The 18,687-nt window shown below is 63.2% G+C and overlaps 1 protein-coding gene across 2 annotated transcripts; it reads left to right on the top strand.

The window, feature by feature from the left end:
* The first annotated feature begins 1,058 nt into the window (after nucleotides 1-1,058).
* On the top strand, nucleotides 1,059-13,537 carry TMEM9 (transmembrane protein 9). 2 transcript variants are annotated; one of them, XM_070768759.1, is made up of 6 exons: nucleotides 1,059-1,248; nucleotides 1,758-1,861; nucleotides 2,864-2,955; nucleotides 6,668-6,776; nucleotides 7,658-7,789; nucleotides 12,719-13,537. In XM_070768759.1, exons 1-6 carry the CDS (start codon nucleotides 1,176-1,178, stop codon nucleotides 12,863-12,865), a joined length of 657 nt encoding a protein of 218 aa, XP_070624860.1. In that variant the 5' UTR covers nucleotides 1,059-1,175; the 3' UTR covers nucleotides 12,866-13,537. The 2 variants fall into 2 exon arrangements, with proteins under 2 accessions (XP_070624860.1, XP_070624861.1); XM_070768760.1 differs by having other exon boundaries at nucleotides 1,230-1,334.
* The last annotated feature ends 5,150 nt before the right edge of the window (nucleotides 13,538-18,687 follow it).

Below are 18,687 nucleotides of genomic sequence, written 5' to 3'. Positions count from 1 at the left end.
CTCCTGCCCCCACATGACAGGCATTCTCTCTCTGCCCCAGCCTCCTCCCCAAAGCAGCCACTCTGACCTCCAGAATGAGCTGAGGTCTCCATTGAGAGAGCCCCCACTGTTCCAAGTGCTTTGCACAGGCAGACTCATTATACTGTGAAAGTAGGTCACTTTATGCACATTTAATGGATGTGGACACAGAGGCTCCCTAAAGGATAAGCCAAACACCCAAATTCCCGTAACTAGGAAGGGAAGAACTAGGATCGGGTGCCTCCCCCAGTCCTCCTGCTGGGAGGACTTAAAATTCTACCCAATCCCAGACACAGGGACCCTGCAGGTGCTGAGGATACAGGGAGGGACACCGATCAGCAGGAGGAACCAACACAAGCCCAACGACCCCCACAGGAAGCACCCACCCTGTCCACAGCGCCCGCAGCAGGCTGGGGCGGACCACCTCAGGCCGCCTGGACCCAGCTGGCCCCATGCAGGCCACATAAGCACCCCCGCCCCTCGACTCCGGAATCCCAATACAGGGCCTGAAAGGGTCTTTGCATCCAAACAAAGCATTTCACAGACAAGGAAGCTGAGGCGGGGAGTGTCTTCCAGGTTCACACCACCACTTAGTGGCAGAGCAGGGCCAAAGCCCAGGCGTCTACCCCGGGGGCGGCGTCCCAGACTGGGAGAAGCCCTCTCTTTCCTCTGCTGCTGGACCGAGCTCAACCCTGCCCCTCAGCGGCCCAGAAGTCCACCTCCCACCCTCGCCTCCCGCACACCCTGCCCCTGCCTGCGGGGTCCAGAACCCGCACAGGGCAGGGGACAAGGCTGGGAGCTGCGGGGGCGCACCCTTCACGGGTCCAGCCCCGCCTTGCCGCCCTGGTCCCTCCTCCTATGGGAGAAGGAAGGGGTGGGCCGCCTCTGCAGCAAAGATGCGACTCAAATAACATTTCCGGATTGTCATTGCGGAGACAGCCCTTGAATCTGCTTTTATTGTTGTCGTTGTTTATCAAGTCCTTTGTCTATAAATCGGCAAGACTGGACAGCCCAGGTCCTCTCCAGAACCCCGGCTTTTAAATACTGCAAGGGGGCGACCTCGGCGGTGGAATTCTGCTGCTGCAAGGAGGCCAGTCCCCTCCCTCTGCTCGTTCGCTTGGCCGACGCTCCCTTTTCCTGTTTGGTCAGGTTGAGAAATGCCTCCCTCTCCCTTGCGCGGAGCCTCGGCGCTCCGGCGGAGGCGGGCCTTGTTGCCTTGGAGACAGCCAGGTAGCGTTGAGCGGGCGCCCCGGCAGCCAATAGAAGAGTGGGGGCGGGGCCAGCCGGGTCTTGTGCCGCCGCGGAGGGGCTTGCAGGTTAGCAGGGGCGCGTTGGGGGAGGGGGCGCGGGGGTCCTGGGGTCCCGGATCCGCGGCCGGGTCGTGGGATCGGGGCTCGGAGACTCAGCGCCCCAGGGTCTCCTCCGCCCTGGGGGAGGAGCCGCGGGCGGCGATGGGGGAAGGCGGGGAGACGCGAGGCAGGGGTCGCCCGCCGGCCTCGTCCCGGAGACCCGAGGCCCTCCCTCCCTCCCAGGAGGCCCCGCCGCTGAGCCCGCCCAGTGGGCAGTGGGAGACCGAGGCCCGGGCGAGAGGGAAGCGCCTGAGCGGCCGGGCTTGGCAGGCCTAGGACCCCGGGCCCAGCCCCCGCCCTCTTCCCGTGCCGGAGCAGGCCGGTTGACTCCGGGGCCGAGGGTGCCGTGTGTTCATCCGCCCCTTCCCCGCCTGCGTATTTCTTTTCCAGGTGGGGGATCTTGCCGGCCCCGTGAAGGCCCGAGAAGCATGAAGCTCCTGTGTGTGGTGGCCGTGGTCGGAAGTCTGCTGGTTCCCCCAGCCCAAGCCAACAAGGTGCGGCGCCCATGCACAGCCAATCTTGCCCGCGCCCAGGCGTCTCGGAGGAGGGCGGAGGGGCTACTGCCCCAGCCCGGCCCCTCGGTGCCCTGCGGGCCGTGACGGGGCGGGGGCGTGCTCTCTCGGGCCTAGGCCGCAGGCCCCTGGGGCGGGGTGGTCTGCGAGGCCCACGTCTGGATCTGAAACGCGCAAGGTGGAGTTCCAGCCAGGGTCCTGTGCTTGGGCCAGCCGTCTAGGGGCTCCGTACCTTCCTTTGCTCTTGGACGCCTTTGGGCTGGTACCATTAGCACCGCTGTACCGGGAGCTTCCAGTCGCCTAAGGAGCGGGTGTAACGTAAGCAGCGTGAGGTTTGTGCAGAGGCAGGTTTCTGGGTGGAGAGGCCCCACCTCTGAGCAGGGATTGGAGATCTCTTTCATTCTTAGGGGTAATGGCCCAGAGCTGGGTTTGAGTAGGTCTCTGGAATTTGAGATTGTGAAAATCACTGAGGCTTTTAATCTTGAGTCTGTGGTTTGCTTCCAGTTCCTCTGGGCAATTCCTAACTGGAATGAAAATTCTGTGTTGTTGTCTCTGACCTGTTCCAGAGTGGGAGAACTTCCAGAGGGTTTGCTAGTGTTTCCACGGCCACGTCCGTTTCCTGGGGTCCACCCCAGCCTTCCCCTTCCCTGATCCTTACCTAAGACGTTGGAGGGGTGGGGAGAAGAGGCGGGCCACTAAGCCTGCTGGACCCGGTACACACAGGCGTGAGGCCCAGGGCAAGGGCTGCTGCCTTGCTTGCCCCTCCCTGAAGCCGTGAGTACCCTTTGCAGCCCCAGACAGTTTCTTGAGGACCCTGTGGTGTAGCAGCCTTCCTCCAGATGTCACTCCTGCTGAACTTGGGCCTGGGAGAAGGTCAGGAGCGTTCATGCGGTCACTTTATGGAAGAGGGAACTGAAGGTTGAGAGTCTTGCTAGAACTTGAAGCCAGCGGCCCTGCCCATCTGACCCGCGAATTCTCTTACAGAGTTCTGAAGATATCCGTTGTAAATGCATCTGTCCGCCGTACAGGAACATCAGCGGGCACATTTACAACCAGAATGTGTCACAGAAGGACTGGTAAGGCGTTGCCCAGGCTGGCCCTTGAGGTTGTGGGTGCCGACTGGGCCTTGTGGACCCCCAGAGGATAAGCTCGCCACCCCATTTCCATGGAGAGCCTTACAAAAGAATATTTTGTCCCTGGTCACACATTTGATTGGAAATAAGATCCAGATGTCTTTAATTCTAGCTGAGGGGTTCCTGGTCGGAGGAGTGGGTCTTGCTTTGATTTGGTTGTTCGCGCCTGCAGAATGGTAACATGTTGGGAGAGAGAGGTTTTAGGTCACATACGGTGGGAGTTTTCTTGGCGCTCTGTTAGCTGTGTTCTTTGGTGCCGGCGTCATGACCGCCTTGTGAGGCAGTGCTCCCACTGTAACTGCAGAGACTGAGGCTCAGAGAGCATGTCCATTCTGCTCCTGGAGTCTTGAATCCATAACCGCCTTGTGAGGCAGTGCTCCCACTGTAACTGCAGAGACTGAGGCTCAGAGAGCACGTCCATTCTGCTCCTGGAGTCTTGAATCCACTTCTGGATGCCTCACTTCAAAAAAGAGGGAAATAATCATTCATTCAGAGAAAGGAGGCCTGCTTGTTGAAGGGAAGTTTCAACATGCTGTCCTGGGAAGAGTGGTTTAAGGAACTTAGTTGAAAGGAGAGGCCTTGGGGGCACAGGTGTTTGAAAGGGCGGGGGGTGGTGGTGTGCTCTGGGGGGCTCCGTGTGCTGCGTCAGGACTGGGCTGGTGAGGCGAGCGCCGGGGGACCAGATTTCAGTGTGCTGTGAGGGGCCTCATCCAGGCTGTGTCAGGAGCTGGGGCGCCTCATCCTGAGGGCTCTGAGCACAGGGGCCTGGGATGGGGTACGCTCACATGGGGGGCGGCCCAGGACCCCCAAGGCGCTTTGAGAGAATGAAGAGTACCAGCACCCCCTCCCTTGAGATTTTTGGGTTCTTCTTGTCGTTCCCAGCTTTACTGAGATAAATCAGACATACAGCGTTGTGCGAGGTTTCGATGGATGGGGACTTGATACACACGTATTGTGGAGTGAGGTTAGATAACACCTCCGTTGCCTCGCAGGGTTACTGTCCGGGGCTGGGGGGTGGCAGGTGGTTTAGGATCTACTCCCTTAGCAGCTCTCCTGTGTATGTAATACAGTGTTGTTAACTGTAGTCACCACGCTGGACAGTTGATTCCCCCCCCGCCGCCCCCACCGCAAAAGACTGGGATTCAGTGACTGCGGGGGGTGGGGCACAGCAGCTGTGACACAGCCGTGGCCCAGAGAGCACGTGGGGGTGTGACCATCCCGCCCATCCTGAGTCCTCAGAGTGTGTGATCTTCTGAGAACCATTCTGGTCAGATGCAGACCCTAGATCCAGCCTGCCCTCCTACAAACACAGCTCTGCCCCTTGTTCATTGGGAAACTGGTTACTTAATCCCTGGTTTATTCCGTTTCCTCATCTGTGAAGTGGTGGCAGTATTGTGAGTATTGAAGAGTGTGTGTGGGTGTACGCATGCTTGTGCGGTGCGTGTCAAGTATAGCACTTAGAGCAGTCCCTGGCACGTGGTGAGTGCTGTATAAATGTTGGCTGATAGTGACGTATGTTGTGGCAGTTAGAGAAGAATTTCCAGACACAGAGTCTTGTAGAAAGGAGTGTTTGTTAAGAGCAGGGAGCAGAAATGATGTGGGCACTGCCAGTGTAGCAGGCCAGCCTTCTGACAGACCAGGGAGAGTCGATGCTTTCTGTGGGTTGTCATTGCTGTTAAGTCACTAAGTCGTGTCCAACTCTGTGACCCCATGGGCGACAGCCCACTAGGCTCTTCTGTGCATGGGATTCTCCGGGCAAGAATACTGGAGTGCGTCGTCATTTTCTTCCCCAGGGAATCTTCCCAACCCAGGGATCAAACCCGAGTATCTTGCATTGTAGGCAGATTCTTCTTTGTCTGAGCCACCAGGGAAGTCCCTTTGTATCTTGTGGTTTTCATTCAAATGACATCAGGAATAAATGGATAGTCTGTCCCAGTCTGACACCAGGAAATAAGGCTACACCCCTCAGGCCCTGGGGCGAGAGTAAGGCTTGAAAACGTAAATTCTCCTGGAGAACAGGGTCCTACCTGGACCTCTCGGGCTGCGATTCATCTTCCTGAGAAGTCAGTGTTAGGGGGCTCCAGTTCCTTGAAGGCTGGTGGGTGGAAACATGCTGGGACATTAGACCCCAGGGTTCTGGGACCCCGTGACCTTGGCCGTGGGCTGTCACGAGGGGAGGCATCGCAGGTTGCCTGGAGTCCCTTCAGGAGGAGTGGGGCCTGGCCCTGGGATCCTCGACCCTGATGCCAGGGCCAGAGGAGCCCAGCCGTGTTCTCAGGCCTCCCACGGGCCCCTCCGCCGCGGGACGACGCCTGTGCGCTCCCCTGGTTGAGCAGGTGAAGCCTGGGCGTCTGCGCTGTGCAGGTCTGTTCCTGTGTTGCCGGCGCTCTGCCATCTTGTGGGGGTTCCTGTCCCTGCAAGGGGCAGAGACCCCGAAACCTTCACCCTGAGGGTAGGGCAGTCCCGGAGAAGCAAATCACCTGAGAAGCTGGCTAGGGCGAGTCTTGCATATTTCTAAAAAGAGAACCTTTTTTCAAACAAGTCTGTTTTGGAAACACTGTGAAGCAGTCAGGACTGCCCTCCCTCCAGCCTCCGGCAGGAGGGCCCAGGGTGCCCCAGGGAGCATAGTTCAGCCTGCTCTGTCTGTGAGGACTCCGAGCCCCAGAGGAGTTACGCACATCAGCTGCAGGAAACAGAGCTTTCAGCCAGCTTGCCCCTCTGTGACCCTCTCCCCTAAGGTGTCGTAACTGTTCCCCCTAAAGGGACATGTCACGGTTTCACCAGTTCTCTGGGGGAGAACACATCCCTTGTGGGGAACCCATAAATCCTACTGACCTGCCAGAGTGACCTCCCAGACCCAGGGAGGAGTCGGGCCTCGGGAGGCTGGCCTCTGAGATGAGAGGTCCCAGGGGTGATGACCCGGTGCTGGGAGTGGGCCTGACCCCGTCCGTCTGTCGGCCCCTCCCTCGGTGCTGCGTTGAGTTAGAGTAGGGAGCCACACGCGCAGCTCGAGAACTGGAGTCATCAGGGGTTTACGTAAAATCACACCACATTCTGGACTTTTGAGGGCACAGAGGCAGTGGAGGACATGCCATCCCACACTGTTGGTGCCTCTGCCAGAAACCCAGCCCCAGCCTAAGGGGCCCTGGGCAGCTCAGGACAGGCTGATTGATTTCAAGGATTCAGGTCAGAGCTGGAAGGGCCTAGAGGGTCATCTGGCAGTACCCCTGCAGCTCCCCGGAAGGGTCAGGCCAGGACATGGTCAGGGTCAGGCCCGGGGCATGGTCATGTCGGCAGGGCCCCCGGCTGAGACAGCAGTGGGAGGGGGTAGGGAAGTGGGGTTCAGAGACCTGGAAGGAGGCCAAGTCACTGGTGGGCAGTTTGGTGAATTCATGGGTCAGTTGTGGCTCCTGGTCTGACAGTGGAGGCACTGTCTGCGGCAGGGACAGATCTTGGACCCTCGGGACTGGAGGTGGGGGGCGGTGCAGTTTATGCCAGTGGGACCTTCACCCGGTGAGTCACAGAGGGCAAGGGCCCTGAGGCTGTGGGTTGGGAAAGGGGTCTGCCCACCCCAACCCATCAAAGACCCTGTCCTCCCTGGGGAACCCTCCCTCCACGCTGCGCCTGGCCCCCCACAGCCCTCTGTCTGTTGCAGCAACTGCCTGCACGTGGTGGAGCCCATGCCAGTGCCCGGCCACGACGTGGAGGCCTACTGCCTGCTGTGCGAGTGCAAGTACGAGGAGCGGAGCACCACCACCATCAAGGTGCCTGGCCTGCCCCGCCCACCGCGCAGCCCCGCCCACCAGCACAGGCCCCTGTCCCTCCACAGCGGTGGCCCCGCCCCTGCACAGCTGTGCCCTGACCTCCCAGCTTCTCGCTTCCTTCTGGATCCTCATCCCCATCCCCTTTCAGAGCGGCTCTCCCCTCTGACACCATTGTAGTTGCAGGGGGGACCCGGGAGAGGGGCTGGAGACTCCTCCCCCTACTTTTCCCTTTTCCCCTTCCCTCCTGCCATTTGTTCAGCAGACACTTTGAGGGTTCCCGTTGTGCCCCGGGCACCATGCACCATACTGGGAGAGGAGGTAGCTGCCCTCCGGAGCCCCCAGTCTGGTTAAACTTCCAGAGCGACACCAAAGCTGCAGGCCTGGCAGGACGGGTCCCAGACGCCCCCTTTGATGCCCCTGAACCCTGTTCCGGTGGATCACTGGGTGAACTCGGCAGAGCTGGTGGGAGGCTGGGAGAGGCCTGGTCCCTGGCCCCTGCCTCTGCTCCAGGCAGGCTGTCTCCTCCCACTCCACCCCTACCGTGGTGAGCCAGGCTGTGCTTGCTGGTTTCCAGCATAAGCGTCTCCTGGTCCAGCCAGCCTTGAAGCGTATTTCTGTGTGTGCTGTGAAGCGTCTGGAAATAATAGTGTCAGGAAAGAGCCCTCAAGAATTTGGCAGCACTGCTGAGTCCTCATCGTCTGTCACCTTGGTGCTGCCAGAGGACCGGCGGTTCTCGTGGGGTCCCCTCCATCGAGGGCGTGGTCAGTGAAGGTGGGGCGCGTCGTCTCTCCACATCCGAGGTCTCCGGGCCCGTCTGCAGGCACCAGTGGAGGCCACATGGCCCGCAGTCCACGGGGCGGCTGGGTCTCTCCTGTGCACAGGTCATCATCGTCATCTACCTGTCGGTGGTGGGCGCCCTCCTGCTCTACATGGCCTTCCTGATGCTGGTGGACCCTCTGATCCGGAAGCCGGACGCCTACACCGAGCGGCTGCACAACGAGGAGGAGAGTGAGGTACGGGCCCTGCCGGCCCCCTGCCCCCCGCAGCCTCCGGGCCCCGTTCACTCTTCTCCACTCAGCGTTCTCCCTTCTGCAGTGTTTCCTCAGGGAGGGCTGCCCTTTGCCCTCCCAGGCGCAGCGGGGCAGCCCTGAGCTCCACTGACCTGGCGTCAGGCAGCCTCAGCGCACTGGCCGAGGGGCAGTGAGCCCGCCGACACGTGGGCGCTCAGGCCTAGTGTCCGGCTGACAGTGGGCCTGGAGCGGGCGCCCGGAGAGTCAGCAGAGCCCAGGGGGACAGAGGAGGCCTGGCAGCTCTTTGTGGGCGTGAGGGCAGGGCATGCCGGGCGCAGGGCGCTCACGATGCCGGGGGCTCCTGGCCCGTGCCCCTGGGGCACGCCCCTTGGGCCTGCACAGTCACACCTGTGCCCGAGACGGGTGAGGGAGGAGCCCCAGCGCCTGCAGGGGGCGGAGCTCAGGACGCCTCAGGCCCTGGGGTCGGGCTGCCACAGGCTGCCCGCTGCTTCAGGAGACGCTCTTGCGTTCATGGGGCGGGGGCGGGTCAGGGACTGGGCCATGCATCCCCAGGGAGCTGTACCAGGGCCATCTGGGGGTAGAGGGTCTCACTGAGTCCGGGGAAAGTTGTTTAGCGTGAAAGAAAAGCAAGTCCAGGCTGAAGAAGATGCGTGAGAGCCTTCCTCCAGGGTGTTGCACGGAGCTCGGCCTCAGCCTGGTTTACATAAAACCAGGGCAGAAGGACCAGAGCCGGGAGGTTAGTGCCAGGTCGGAGAGCCTCCTCTTGCAGAGACGGGGTGAGCTGGGGCGGTGGGGCTCTGGTGAGGGGGTGAGTGGTCACTTGGGGCACCAGGCTTAGGCTGCCCCGCCACCGGCCTGGCCCCCTTGAAAGCGTCCCATGCAGTGTGTGCCCGGAGCAGGGAAGGGCAGGTCCCCACCCAAGAGGTCTGGGGCTGGGACCTCAGGGTGAGGTCCCGGCAGGGTGAGGTCCTGGCTGGGTGGGGCCCTGGCGGGTCCTTGGGCCTCCTGGCCCCTCCAGGGTGTGCTCCCCCGGCCTCCTGCTGACACGTGCTTAGCAAGGTGGAGCCGGGCCGGGAGGTGGCGGAGCTGGCAGTTGGGTGGTCCACGTCTAGGAGGAAGCCCTGAGCACCTACCTGGTGATTAATGTGCGGTAATAGCAGCTCTGCTGGGGAGGAGCCCGCGGCTGAGCACCGGGCGATTAGGGGGAGGCAGTAATTGCAGTCCTGGCCGGGGAGCGGCTGAGAGATGGGCGATGATTACACACCCCGCTGCCTCCCGGAATGCGTGCCTCGGGGCTGCAGGGCCCCAGGGGCGGGCGGCCCGCGCGGCTCTGTGCGTGCCCTGTCCCGGTGCCCCGGCCGTCCTGTCCCCTTTCTCTCCCTCCCACTGGGCCCGGGTGCTGCAGGTGCCCGTGTGGGTGCACAGACCTCAGGCTGAGCCCAGTGGGGTTGCAGGATGGATGTTAGGAGATGGGCATGGGGGGGCTGGGTGCCTGGGGGGCTCCTGACAGGCAGGAGGTGGGGACCTCCTTTTCTCTGGGTGTCAGTGGGCGAGGGCTTCCTGGCCGTGGGGCTCCGGGGCGGGGTGCTCGAATGCTGAGGGTGCTGGGGCTGAGTGAGTGGGTACAGGGGTGTCGCCCGCTGTACATTGCACGTAGGCTCAGGGAGGAGGGCCTGCCAGGCTCAGGCTGTGTGTCCGGGTGACTGGGGTCTGAAGAGCACGCCCCTTGCAAGGATGGGGTCCCCCTGACGCTGGGAGCCAGCCTTCATCCCAAGAGGAAGAAAAGCCCTAGGTCTGGGCAACTCGGTGACCTTGGGGCGAAGGCTACCCGCCCCCACTCTGGGAGTCAGAGGTCAAAGGTGAGATGGGCGGGTCCATCACATCCCAGGATGGGTGCCCCTTGGTTGGGTGCCCCATTCCTGTAGCCGGGAGCTCCTGCCCTGGGGCTCAAGGATGAGCAGGAAGGGGAGGCCTTGCCCACTGCCTGCAGGAGATGAAAGCCTCGCTGCCTTTGAAGGCGCCGGCGAGCCTCGGTGGGCCCGGCGCGGGGCGCTGCCTCCCTGGGATTCCAGCGGCATCGGCAGTAATCCCTGGGCTCAGACGCCCTTTGAAAGGAGGAAGCCATCCTGTTTGCTGGGCAGAGATGGCAAACAGGGCCGCGTCACATGTGCAGTTTGGGCCCCTTTGAAGACAGGAGGGAGGGTTTCTGCACTTCGCAGCATGGGCCTGAGCTCTGAGGGTTCCCTGAGATCGCAGCCCGCACGGGGGAGGGAGAGGGGCTTGTGGAGGACATGACCATGCTGACAGCTGGGGACCCCGGCCTCTGAGCAGCCCTCTGCTGGGCGGAGGGGAGCCCGAGACAGGCAGGGTGCTGGCCTGCTGAGCCCAGCGTGGCCAGGGCAGGGCCAGTGGGCTGTCAGCACCTCATGGCCTGGCCACTGGGGATGCAGTGCTGGGGTTGTGGTCACGGGTGGAGCCTGCTCTGCATAGGCCGTCCCGGGGTTTAACCCGGTCAGTCCTGCAAGTCTGAGCTCCTGTCCCAGCGTAGCTGCTGCAGTGCCGTGTGGGCGACTCTATTGGCGTCTATGCAGCCTTGAGACGGATACCCAACCCACCGTGTTGGGTGGTGGGGCCCCAACACGAAGCAGCACCCTGACTGCTGGAGGGGAGGCCTGGCTGCGGGTGGTCACCGGGCACAGCGAGGCCAGAGACCCGGGGCCAGGGAGGCCAGCCCGAGGGCTTGAGTGCAGGGCTCAGGACGCACGGGTTCAAGTCTGCTGTGACCTTGGGCAGCAGGTGCTTGGCCTCCAGAGCCACGGACGGGTCGGTCTCCAAGCCTGGGGAGGGTGCAGGTGACGCGCCACGGTGCGTCGGGCACCCGGGATGCCCGTCCTGCCGCCCGCTTTCCTCCTGGTCAGTGGGGCTCCCCTCGCGTCCTCAGTGCTCAGACGCCCAGCTCTGGCGTGGTAGCACCAGTCCGTCTGTCCTGCTCTGGGCGTCTCTAGGACAGGTGTGGTATCTCTAATTCCCACTATCGGACTGTTAGCAATGGAAGTGCGGGGCTGTTCAGCTGCAGCTCTCCCGCTGAGGAGCTGTTTATCAAGACTTAACGTGAAGGAGAAACCGCGGTCTTGCGGGGATGTGCTGGCTTAATGCCCCGCTCTTGGCTCCCTCTGCCCCCCAAGGACGGGACAGGGGAGCACCTGGCTTGAGGATGGCCTGCCCCGGCTCCCAGAAGGGATGCGGGGATGGGCGGGTGAGCAGAGTGAGGGTCCCTGGGCCCCTGGAGCTGGTGTGGCTCGGTCCCGGGGGGCCCACCGCCTCTCATGGTGGCCTTCAGCAGCCCCTCATCTATACGTGCACACAGAGCCTGGTCCTGAGCCCGGAAGGAGGGACCTGAGAGGTGGCTGTCCCCGGCCCCTGCCTGGGGGCTCCCAGAGTGGGCCTCACGCTGACAGTTCCTGCTGTGAATTGAGCACTTGCAATCTGCCAGGGGCTGCTAACCACCATGCTCACTGTCTCTGAGAAGACGTCCTGCAGCGCCGTCCGCGATGGGGAGCAGGGTCGGAGGACGGTGGGGCTCGGCGCTGTGCTCCCCGTCAGAGCCCAGGTGCAGAGGCGGGTTTGAGTCCACGGCCGTGCTCCCACCCTGGACTGCCGGGAGCAGGAACACCGAGCTGCGGGCTGCAGCTCCGGCGGCCGGTGTGTAACCGCCGTACCGGACGCCGGTTAGGGTTGTGAGGCTGTGTGTGTGTGCGCGCGCACACGCATCCGTGCTGGATCGCCCTGTGCGTGTGATTCCTGCCGACGGTTTAGTCGAGTTGAAGAAGACGGGCTTTATCAAGCTGGAGCTGGGGGAAGTAAGGTCGCTTGTTAGGGACACGCAGCTGCTGAGTGGCTGGGGGTGGAGAGCGTACCCCTCGGGGCCCAGGCCCAGAACCCAGGGGTCCTGAGACGCCGCCCACTCGGCCCTGTGGCCCCGGTCCTCATCCAGCCAGGCCGAGCGCCTTCCTCAGGGTCCAGGGCCGCGGGCTCAGGGGGCAGTGCCCGTCTCTGGCTCCCCTGGGGCTGGCCCACCAGCCTCACCCCTCCTGCTGGTGCTCGGCCTGCTATCCCCTCACCCCCACTCTCCACCCCCGCCCCCTGCCTGGCAGCTGCGTGGTGACAGAAGCCGTGCCAGCTCGGGGCATTAGCAGCAGAGTTGCATTTACTGGGCGGCTCTGGGCTTGGAGAGGTGTGCTAATCCCTTAAGAGATGTGTGGCAGGGGATGAGAGGCAGGCAGAGCTGGGGAGGAAATCCCCCGGGCTGTGGGCCTGGCCCTCAGCTTTAATTCCCCCAAAGATCAGCTCGGGTCCTGCAGGAAATGCGCGGGCCCTGGAGCCTCAGAGGCAGAGAGGTGGTAATTAGGGGACCACGCTGCTTTTGACGACAGCCACAGCGTGAGGGCGGCGGTGGGGGTGGGCTGGGGTGGGCGGAGGGGCTCCGGAGGGCACGCAGGGCGGGCCCCCAACGCCGCCTCTGCCGGACACTCTCCTTCCAGGAGTGGGCTGGGGTCCCGGCCCCGCAGAGCAGTCCCGGGGGTCTCCCTGCTGTCTCTGGCCAGCACGGCCTGGGTGTCCTGCAGCCTGGTCCCAGCCACGGGGCCACGTGCGTGCGTTTCCTCACACGACAAGCTGATTGAGCCTGTGCTGACCAGGCGGGCCTGAGGCTGTCTCTGTGCTCCCCTCGAGGGTCAGGGATGCTTGGGGTGCAGCTGGGCCTGGCCCGAGCCCTGCTTCCCGCAGCCCTCGCGCACCCCGCAGCCGTTGACCCATGCTGGCAGGGCCCTCGGGGAGGCCGGACTCGAGGGCCGCTCTCCCCGCACCCCTTCCGTGTCAGGCGTTTGAAACCCCCTGCTCTCCTTCCCCCAGGACGCGCGCTCTGCAGCGGCCGCCGCCGCCTTTGGGTCCCGGGCGAACACGGTCCTGGAGCGCGTGGAGGGCGCGCAGCAGCGGTGGAAGCTGCAGGTGCAGGAGCAGCGGAAGACCGTCTTCGACCGGCACAAGATGCTCAGCTAGGCGCGGCCCCGGCCTCCGGGGCTGGGCGGAGCCCGGCCACTCTCCCAGCTCTGTGCCACCCTCCGGGTCTCCCCCTTTAAAGCCCCGGGCAGCTTTCATTCTCTCCACCTTTTGAAATGTCATGCTCAGCTGGGCGATCCAGGAAGGGCGCTGCCTCCCCGCTCCGGTGGTCTCAGGGTGGAAGGGAGGGGACCACAGCCAGCCAGGGCCCCCCGACCCCAGCCCACGCACCACCCTCCCGGCTCCAGACCCTGGGGGCTGGGTCGTCGGCAGCTGCCTCCCGACCAGGTCCCCCAGCCCTCGGGACGGCCCTGCCGGGAGGGCTGGGCGCTCAGCCCACAGGTCCTCAGGGTCCCTGGTTGTGTTCCGGCTTCTCCCCCCGTACTCTTCTTGCGTTGACGAGGGTGGGCAGAGTGCAGGGCTGCTCACTCTGCCCGGGCCCCCGCTCCCACCTCAGGAAACCAGGCTGCCCCCCACCAACCCCGTCCCTGCCCCGCAGGCTGCAGTTGCTGAGCCACTGGTGGGACCACAGGACCCCGAGGCCACGCGGTAGCCCCTAGCCCCTGGGCCCCGGTCCTCAGATCGCCACTTGTCCCTGAGTTTCAGCGTCCCTGTGCATGGAGACGCTGTCCTTCGGTTACTCACTATCATTAAATTGTCTTTTTTTTCTCACTTTGGATTTCAAGAGATTCTGAGAGCTCAGTGTTTTACAGGCAGACCCAGGAGGGGCCCGAAGCAGGGGTGGCCGCTCCTCTTAGGCTCTGTCCCCTCAAGGAGCAGGGGTGGGCTGGCCCGGGCACTCTCCCAAGTTTGCGTTTCGTTCCTGAGTCTCCTGAGTGAACAGCCTCTGACGTCAGCACCTTGCAGATGCCGTTCTCAGTGCTCGCCGAGAAGCCACTGTTCATCGTTCAGTCGCTAAGTCACTGTGACCCCGTGGACTGCAGCGCCCCAGGCTCCTCTGTCCACCACGTGTCCCCAAGTGAAAACCAGCTGGTGCTCGGGAGCAGGGCCTGCAGGGGAGGCTGCACTCCAGGAGAGGCTGCCAGCGCCCCCAGGGCTGAGGCACCACCGCGGGTCTGGGACGTGCCATGAGGGGCGTGTCCGGCAGAAACAGGATCTGGAGGCCCATGGGATCTGTTTGAATCCCCCCGTGGGGTCTGCCTGGGTCGGTGTGTTGAGTCTGGTGTGGAGCCCTGAGCTGGGGTCTTGGTGAGGTGGGCGTTCCCGTTGGCAGCGATTTGCCCAAGTTCAGAGCCAAGTGCAGGTACCGGGGGGTGGGGGTGGGGTGACGTGTTGATGAGGCTGGCACTGGAAGCCAGTGAGGGATGTTCAGAGGGGCGGGTTTGACCAGGATCCTGGGCCAGCAGGAGGTTCATGGTGGGTGAGCAGGAGGCACGCGCCCGCAGGTGGCCGGCGGAGGGCCTTGTCCTCAGTTGGCCTGGCACACGCTTGGCGCCGGCCAGGTCACGTGCTGCTTTGCGGGCCTCAGTGAGCCTGATAATTCTTCGACGACGGGGACACTCTCCGCAGGTTGGCAGACGGATGGGTCAGCTTATCAAGAATAACCTGTCCAGAAACTGGCGTCTCAGATTCCCAGATACCCTGTAACCCACCGTGGGGGGGCCTGGGTCCCCTGTGTCCCTGAGTCTCAGTGGAGTCCTGCAAGTGCTCGGACCTGCCTTTGATGGTCTTAAAGGTTTGGTCTGTGGCAGGCAGCTGCTGTTGACTGTCAAGAAGCCCGATACGTGAAAAAATACGTAAATGTTTAGGAGTGCCTCTTCACTTCCCCTGGGGATTCGGCCAGCAGCCCAGCCCCTCCACGAACTTGGACTAAACACGCAAACTGCTGTCAGACGCCCTCCCCGATGTGCCTTGGTGGCCTGTGCGTGACCCCAGAGCAGGGTCCCCGCAGCCAGCTTGCAGACGCCAGATGGAACTCTTCAGTTCGTCTGAGATGAGTTCTGGGGTTGTGTGCAGAAATCCTGTTTGTGTCCCATCAGACCGGCAGTTGTTGCCACTTGGGACAGACAGACGGGTTGGGTTTGGCCCTGGGGACCGAGCCTCGTGTGTGTGTGTGTGTGTGTGTGTGTGTGTGTGCGCGCGTGCGCGCGCGCGAGCGCTCAGTCGCTCAGTCGTGTCCGACTGTTTGTGACCCCATGGACTGTAGTCAGCCAGGCCCCTCTGTCCATGAGATTCTCCAAGCCAGAATACTGGAGTGAGTTGCCAAGGCTTATCCAGGGGATCTTCCCGACCTAGGGACCAAACCCAGGTCTCCTGCATTGCAGGTGGATTCTTAACCTTCTGAGCCACCAGGGAAGCCCTTGAACACTGGAGAGCGTGGCCTGTCCCTTCTAAGGCAGATTCTTGGCCAGTACTACTGGTCAGTCATCCCATACAGGAGGGGGCGGGGGAGGGGGTGGGCCCAGCCCGCCCCGGGGCCCCGACCTCCGCTCCTCGCCCAGGTCAGCCCCGGGGCCCCGACCTCCGCTCCTCACCCAGCCCGCCCCGGGGCCCCGACCTCCGCTCCTCGCGCCTTGGTCCTCTTGCTTCCTTGTGTCCATTCTTACCCTGAAGCCCCCACTGTGGGTGTTCAGCCTGGCCTGTGGCCCCGGGCAGCACAGTGCTTCTCACAGGACTGAGCAGGGCCCTCGGGTTCACGGTCCGCACCGTGTCTCCCAGCCCTCCAGGATGCTCTTAGCCCTTGGCGTTAATCCTGGGCCACCTTCCTGCTTCTTGCCCCCTCTCCCGCCCAGCAAGTCCTCCCCGACTGCTACCCCCACCTGCAAAGTCTCCTTCCTGCTTCTTGACTCCTTTGCTTTGATCCTGAAAGTGGCATGTCCCTCCTGTTCAAAGCCAGCCCAGCTGTCCCCTCTCCCTGGGACTTCCATCACCTCCACACTAGTCCTGCTTCCCGTCCCTTCCAGACTATCAACACGCACACGTCTCCTGCCTTGAAAGACCCATCCGCGGGCTCCATGCTCACCTCTGACTGCGGGGGGTCCCCTCCCCATCCCCACTCACTCGCAACCCGAGCCCTCCGCAGGCCGGTGCGCTGGTGACCATCCCTGCAGGACCCTGGGCACATCCCTGGCTCAGCGCTCCGGCCCCCTACTACTCTGTGAGGGGTCTTTCTCGCCAATACTGCAGTTTTCCGGGTGGTCCTGCTCAGGCTGCTCAGCTCCATCTACAGTTTAACGTCTGAGTTCTCTCCCTGACACTGTTCTCAGCTGTGCTTTTGTGGTCTGAATTCTAGAATGCCCATCTCTAGCCCAGACTAGACCCCCAGGTCCAGACCATCTGCCTGGCTTTCAGCTGGACCCTTCCTTCGGGGAGCACAGAGACTGTCAAAGTCGGCACGTCCGGAAAGTAAACTCATCCTCTCCCAGAAACGGGAGGCTCTTCAGTCCCTTCATCTGGGCGGGTGGTGCTCCCACTGGCTGAGATGCTAAGGCCGGAAACCCGCTACACTTCGCAGCCCGTGGGATCCCAGTTCCCCGATAGGCCTTCAGGGAGCCTTCCTGGGGCCTGAATTCTTCACTGAGGCCCTTGTCTGCCTGCCTCTCTGGCCTTTAACCCCAGGTGGATTGGTAGGAGTTGCTGGTGGGGCCCCTGAGACCCTGGGAGGGGTGTTGATGGCTCCCAGACATGGGCTCATGGTGGGGGTGCCACTGTAGGTGCCTAGATGGCCCTGTGCCCCAGCAGGCGGTGCTGGTAGGAGCTGGCTCCTTCCCCAGGCTCCTGAGGGCCACTGCCCTGTCTGGGGAGCTGGAGAGCGTGCAGAGAGGGATGCCGGGATCTGGCTTCTCTGCCCATCCCTGAGGGCCTTTTCTCCGGTGCCAGGCAACTCCCGAGGGCCAGAGAGCTGGCAGGGTGGGTGGGCGGAGCCGGCCTGGAAGCAGGATGGACCTGGCTTCCTGACCCCGCTCAGCCCTTCCAGTCCCTCACGTCTGAGCCTGTCTCCTCCATAGTATCCCGCAGCCTGCAGCCTCATCAGATGAGGGGCAAGGATGAAAACCCCCAGAAGGCCAGGCCCTCCATCTAGAAACGTGGGCAGGGCGTTAGAAGTGGGTGCAGGCCCCAGCTCTGCCTCTCTCTACATGGCTGTGTAAGGAATAGTGTGTGTGTAAAACACCTGGAACCACCCTGCACTCATGGCGTCCCTAAGACAGCATGCCCCCCCACCCAGCCAGGCACGGCCTGTGCCTGCCAGAGGGCCGTCCTCGCCAAGAGATCGGGGCCTAGGGCTCCAGACACCCTGGCCCGTTGCTGGCCCACCTGTGGGAGCTCTGAACTTCCCGGGGGCGGGGACGCTGCAGCCCTCCCCTGGGTGTGGAGCGAGTGGCTGCAGGCGGGCTGACCCGAGGGACTCCTGCATCCGGGTGGCACCGTGGGTGAGGCTCCCCCAGGCGTCAGGACCCTGGCCCGGCCCGCCGCCCCTCGTGTGTGACCGGCGCAGACGCACCCTCCAGACAGACGGGAGGACCCGGAGCCAGCCCCTGGTTCCCCGAGTGTCGCCGCTCGTGCAAGGCAACTCCAGGTCATGCCTGGGAGTCTAACGGTTATATGGTCATGTTAATAAATTAGGTCAAAACGTCGTCAGCACAAACTGCATGACTTTGTGAATGTCAACGTGAAGGGTGTGTGAAAGGGGGCAGGTGGCCACGTGTAAGGGGAGTACCAGGGGCTCAGAAATTCCGGAAGGAGCAACGTGCAGCCCCGCCGGCTCGGGACCCTCGCACCAGTTGGCTTCCGGGCCGTCGTCGGCTCTGACACCTCTCGACTGCCGTCTCCCCGTTGGCCTAGTGTGTGACAGAGTACCGGGAGGACGTCTCGTCCAGCTCTGTTGGCTGGACGCGGCAGCGGGGCTCAGACCAGTCTCCGCACGGACCCTGACGCGGAAAGCCCGGGCTTCCCCAGTCGGGAGAGGGTTTGTCGTGTAGCTGCCAGGCCTGGTGGCACTGGGCCAGACTGCCTGGGTCTGGGCCCAGCGATGACCCTCCCAGCTGCGTGGCCTGGGAAGATCTGTGTCTGTTTCCTCAGCTGGAAGGACGGGAAGAGGAACTCGTGTCACGGGTGGGTGTGTAAGTGCCTGGTGGGTGTGATTTGTGTCTACATCAAATGTGAGATGTGTCTCCCCACTGCGGCTTCAGGGATGCTGCAAGCCTGTCCGCAAGGAAGCAGCTTGGGGCTCAGCCTGGGGTGAGTGGCAAGGAGGGGCCGGAACACGGGGCTCCCCCCAGGGCAGTGGGCTCCATGTCAGGGCTGGGCTCTCAGACCCAAAGCCACAGCAGCCTGGCCTAGGCCACGTCTGTCCACTCTGGGTGCCAGCTTCCTCCACTGACCACCGAGGAGGACAGCCTGGGCGGCCTCCAAGAACCCCGCCAGCTTGGTGCCCGGGAGTCCTGGCAGGGTGCTAGGTGGTCCCCAGTCCTGGAGCTGCATCCCTGGAGGGGCCGCTGTCCTAGCTCCCGGTCAGCCCCAGGGATGCCCAGTGACCGCCCACCCAAACTGGTCTCGCTGCAGTCCCCCTGGAGACAGGGCTGTCTTCCCCTAAGCACGAGGACTTCCCCGCAGGAGGCCCTGCGTCCTCCCGGGTCCCCGGCCAGGCGCTCCCTGAGCCCCAGTCCATGGCCTCCTGCTGCACAGGTGCCTGGTTGAGAGGCTCTCCAGCCACGGGCCGGCTGCGTTGTCCCTCCCTCAGCCCTGGGCGGGCAGCCCTGGAGGACAGCGTCCCCACAGCCCTAGGCTCGGGCTGGGGCCGTGTGTGTGTCCCTGGGACGCAGGAGCCAATCATTGGAGGCGGGGCGGCCCCCTCTCCCCCA

The sequence above is a fragment of the Bos indicus genome, chromosome 16, assembly GCF_029378745.1.
Source record: "Bos indicus isolate NIAB-ARS_2022 breed Sahiwal x Tharparkar chromosome 16, NIAB-ARS_B.indTharparkar_mat_pri_1.0, whole genome shotgun sequence".
Lineage (NCBI taxonomy): Eukaryota > Metazoa > Chordata > Mammalia > Artiodactyla > Bovidae > Bos > Bos indicus.
Note: the sequence above shows the minus strand (reverse complement) of the source record. Positions and strands in the feature narration are given on the sequence as shown.

Bases quoted from the DNA above. Each gene is read 5' to 3' on its own strand.
- TMEM9 (XM_070768759.1), top strand. From the start codon at position 1,176: ATGCCTCCCTCTCCCTTGCGCGGAGCCTCGGCGCTCCGGCGGAGGCGG. The intron at 1,249-1,757 runs GTAGCGTTGAGC...TTTCTTTTCCAG, and splicing joins GTTGCCTTGGAGACAGCCAG to GTGGGGGATCTTGCCGGCCC. The intron at 7,790-12,718 runs GTACGGGCCCTG...TCCTTCCCCCAG, and splicing joins ACAACGAGGAGGAGAGTGAG to GACGCGCGCTCTGCAGCGGC.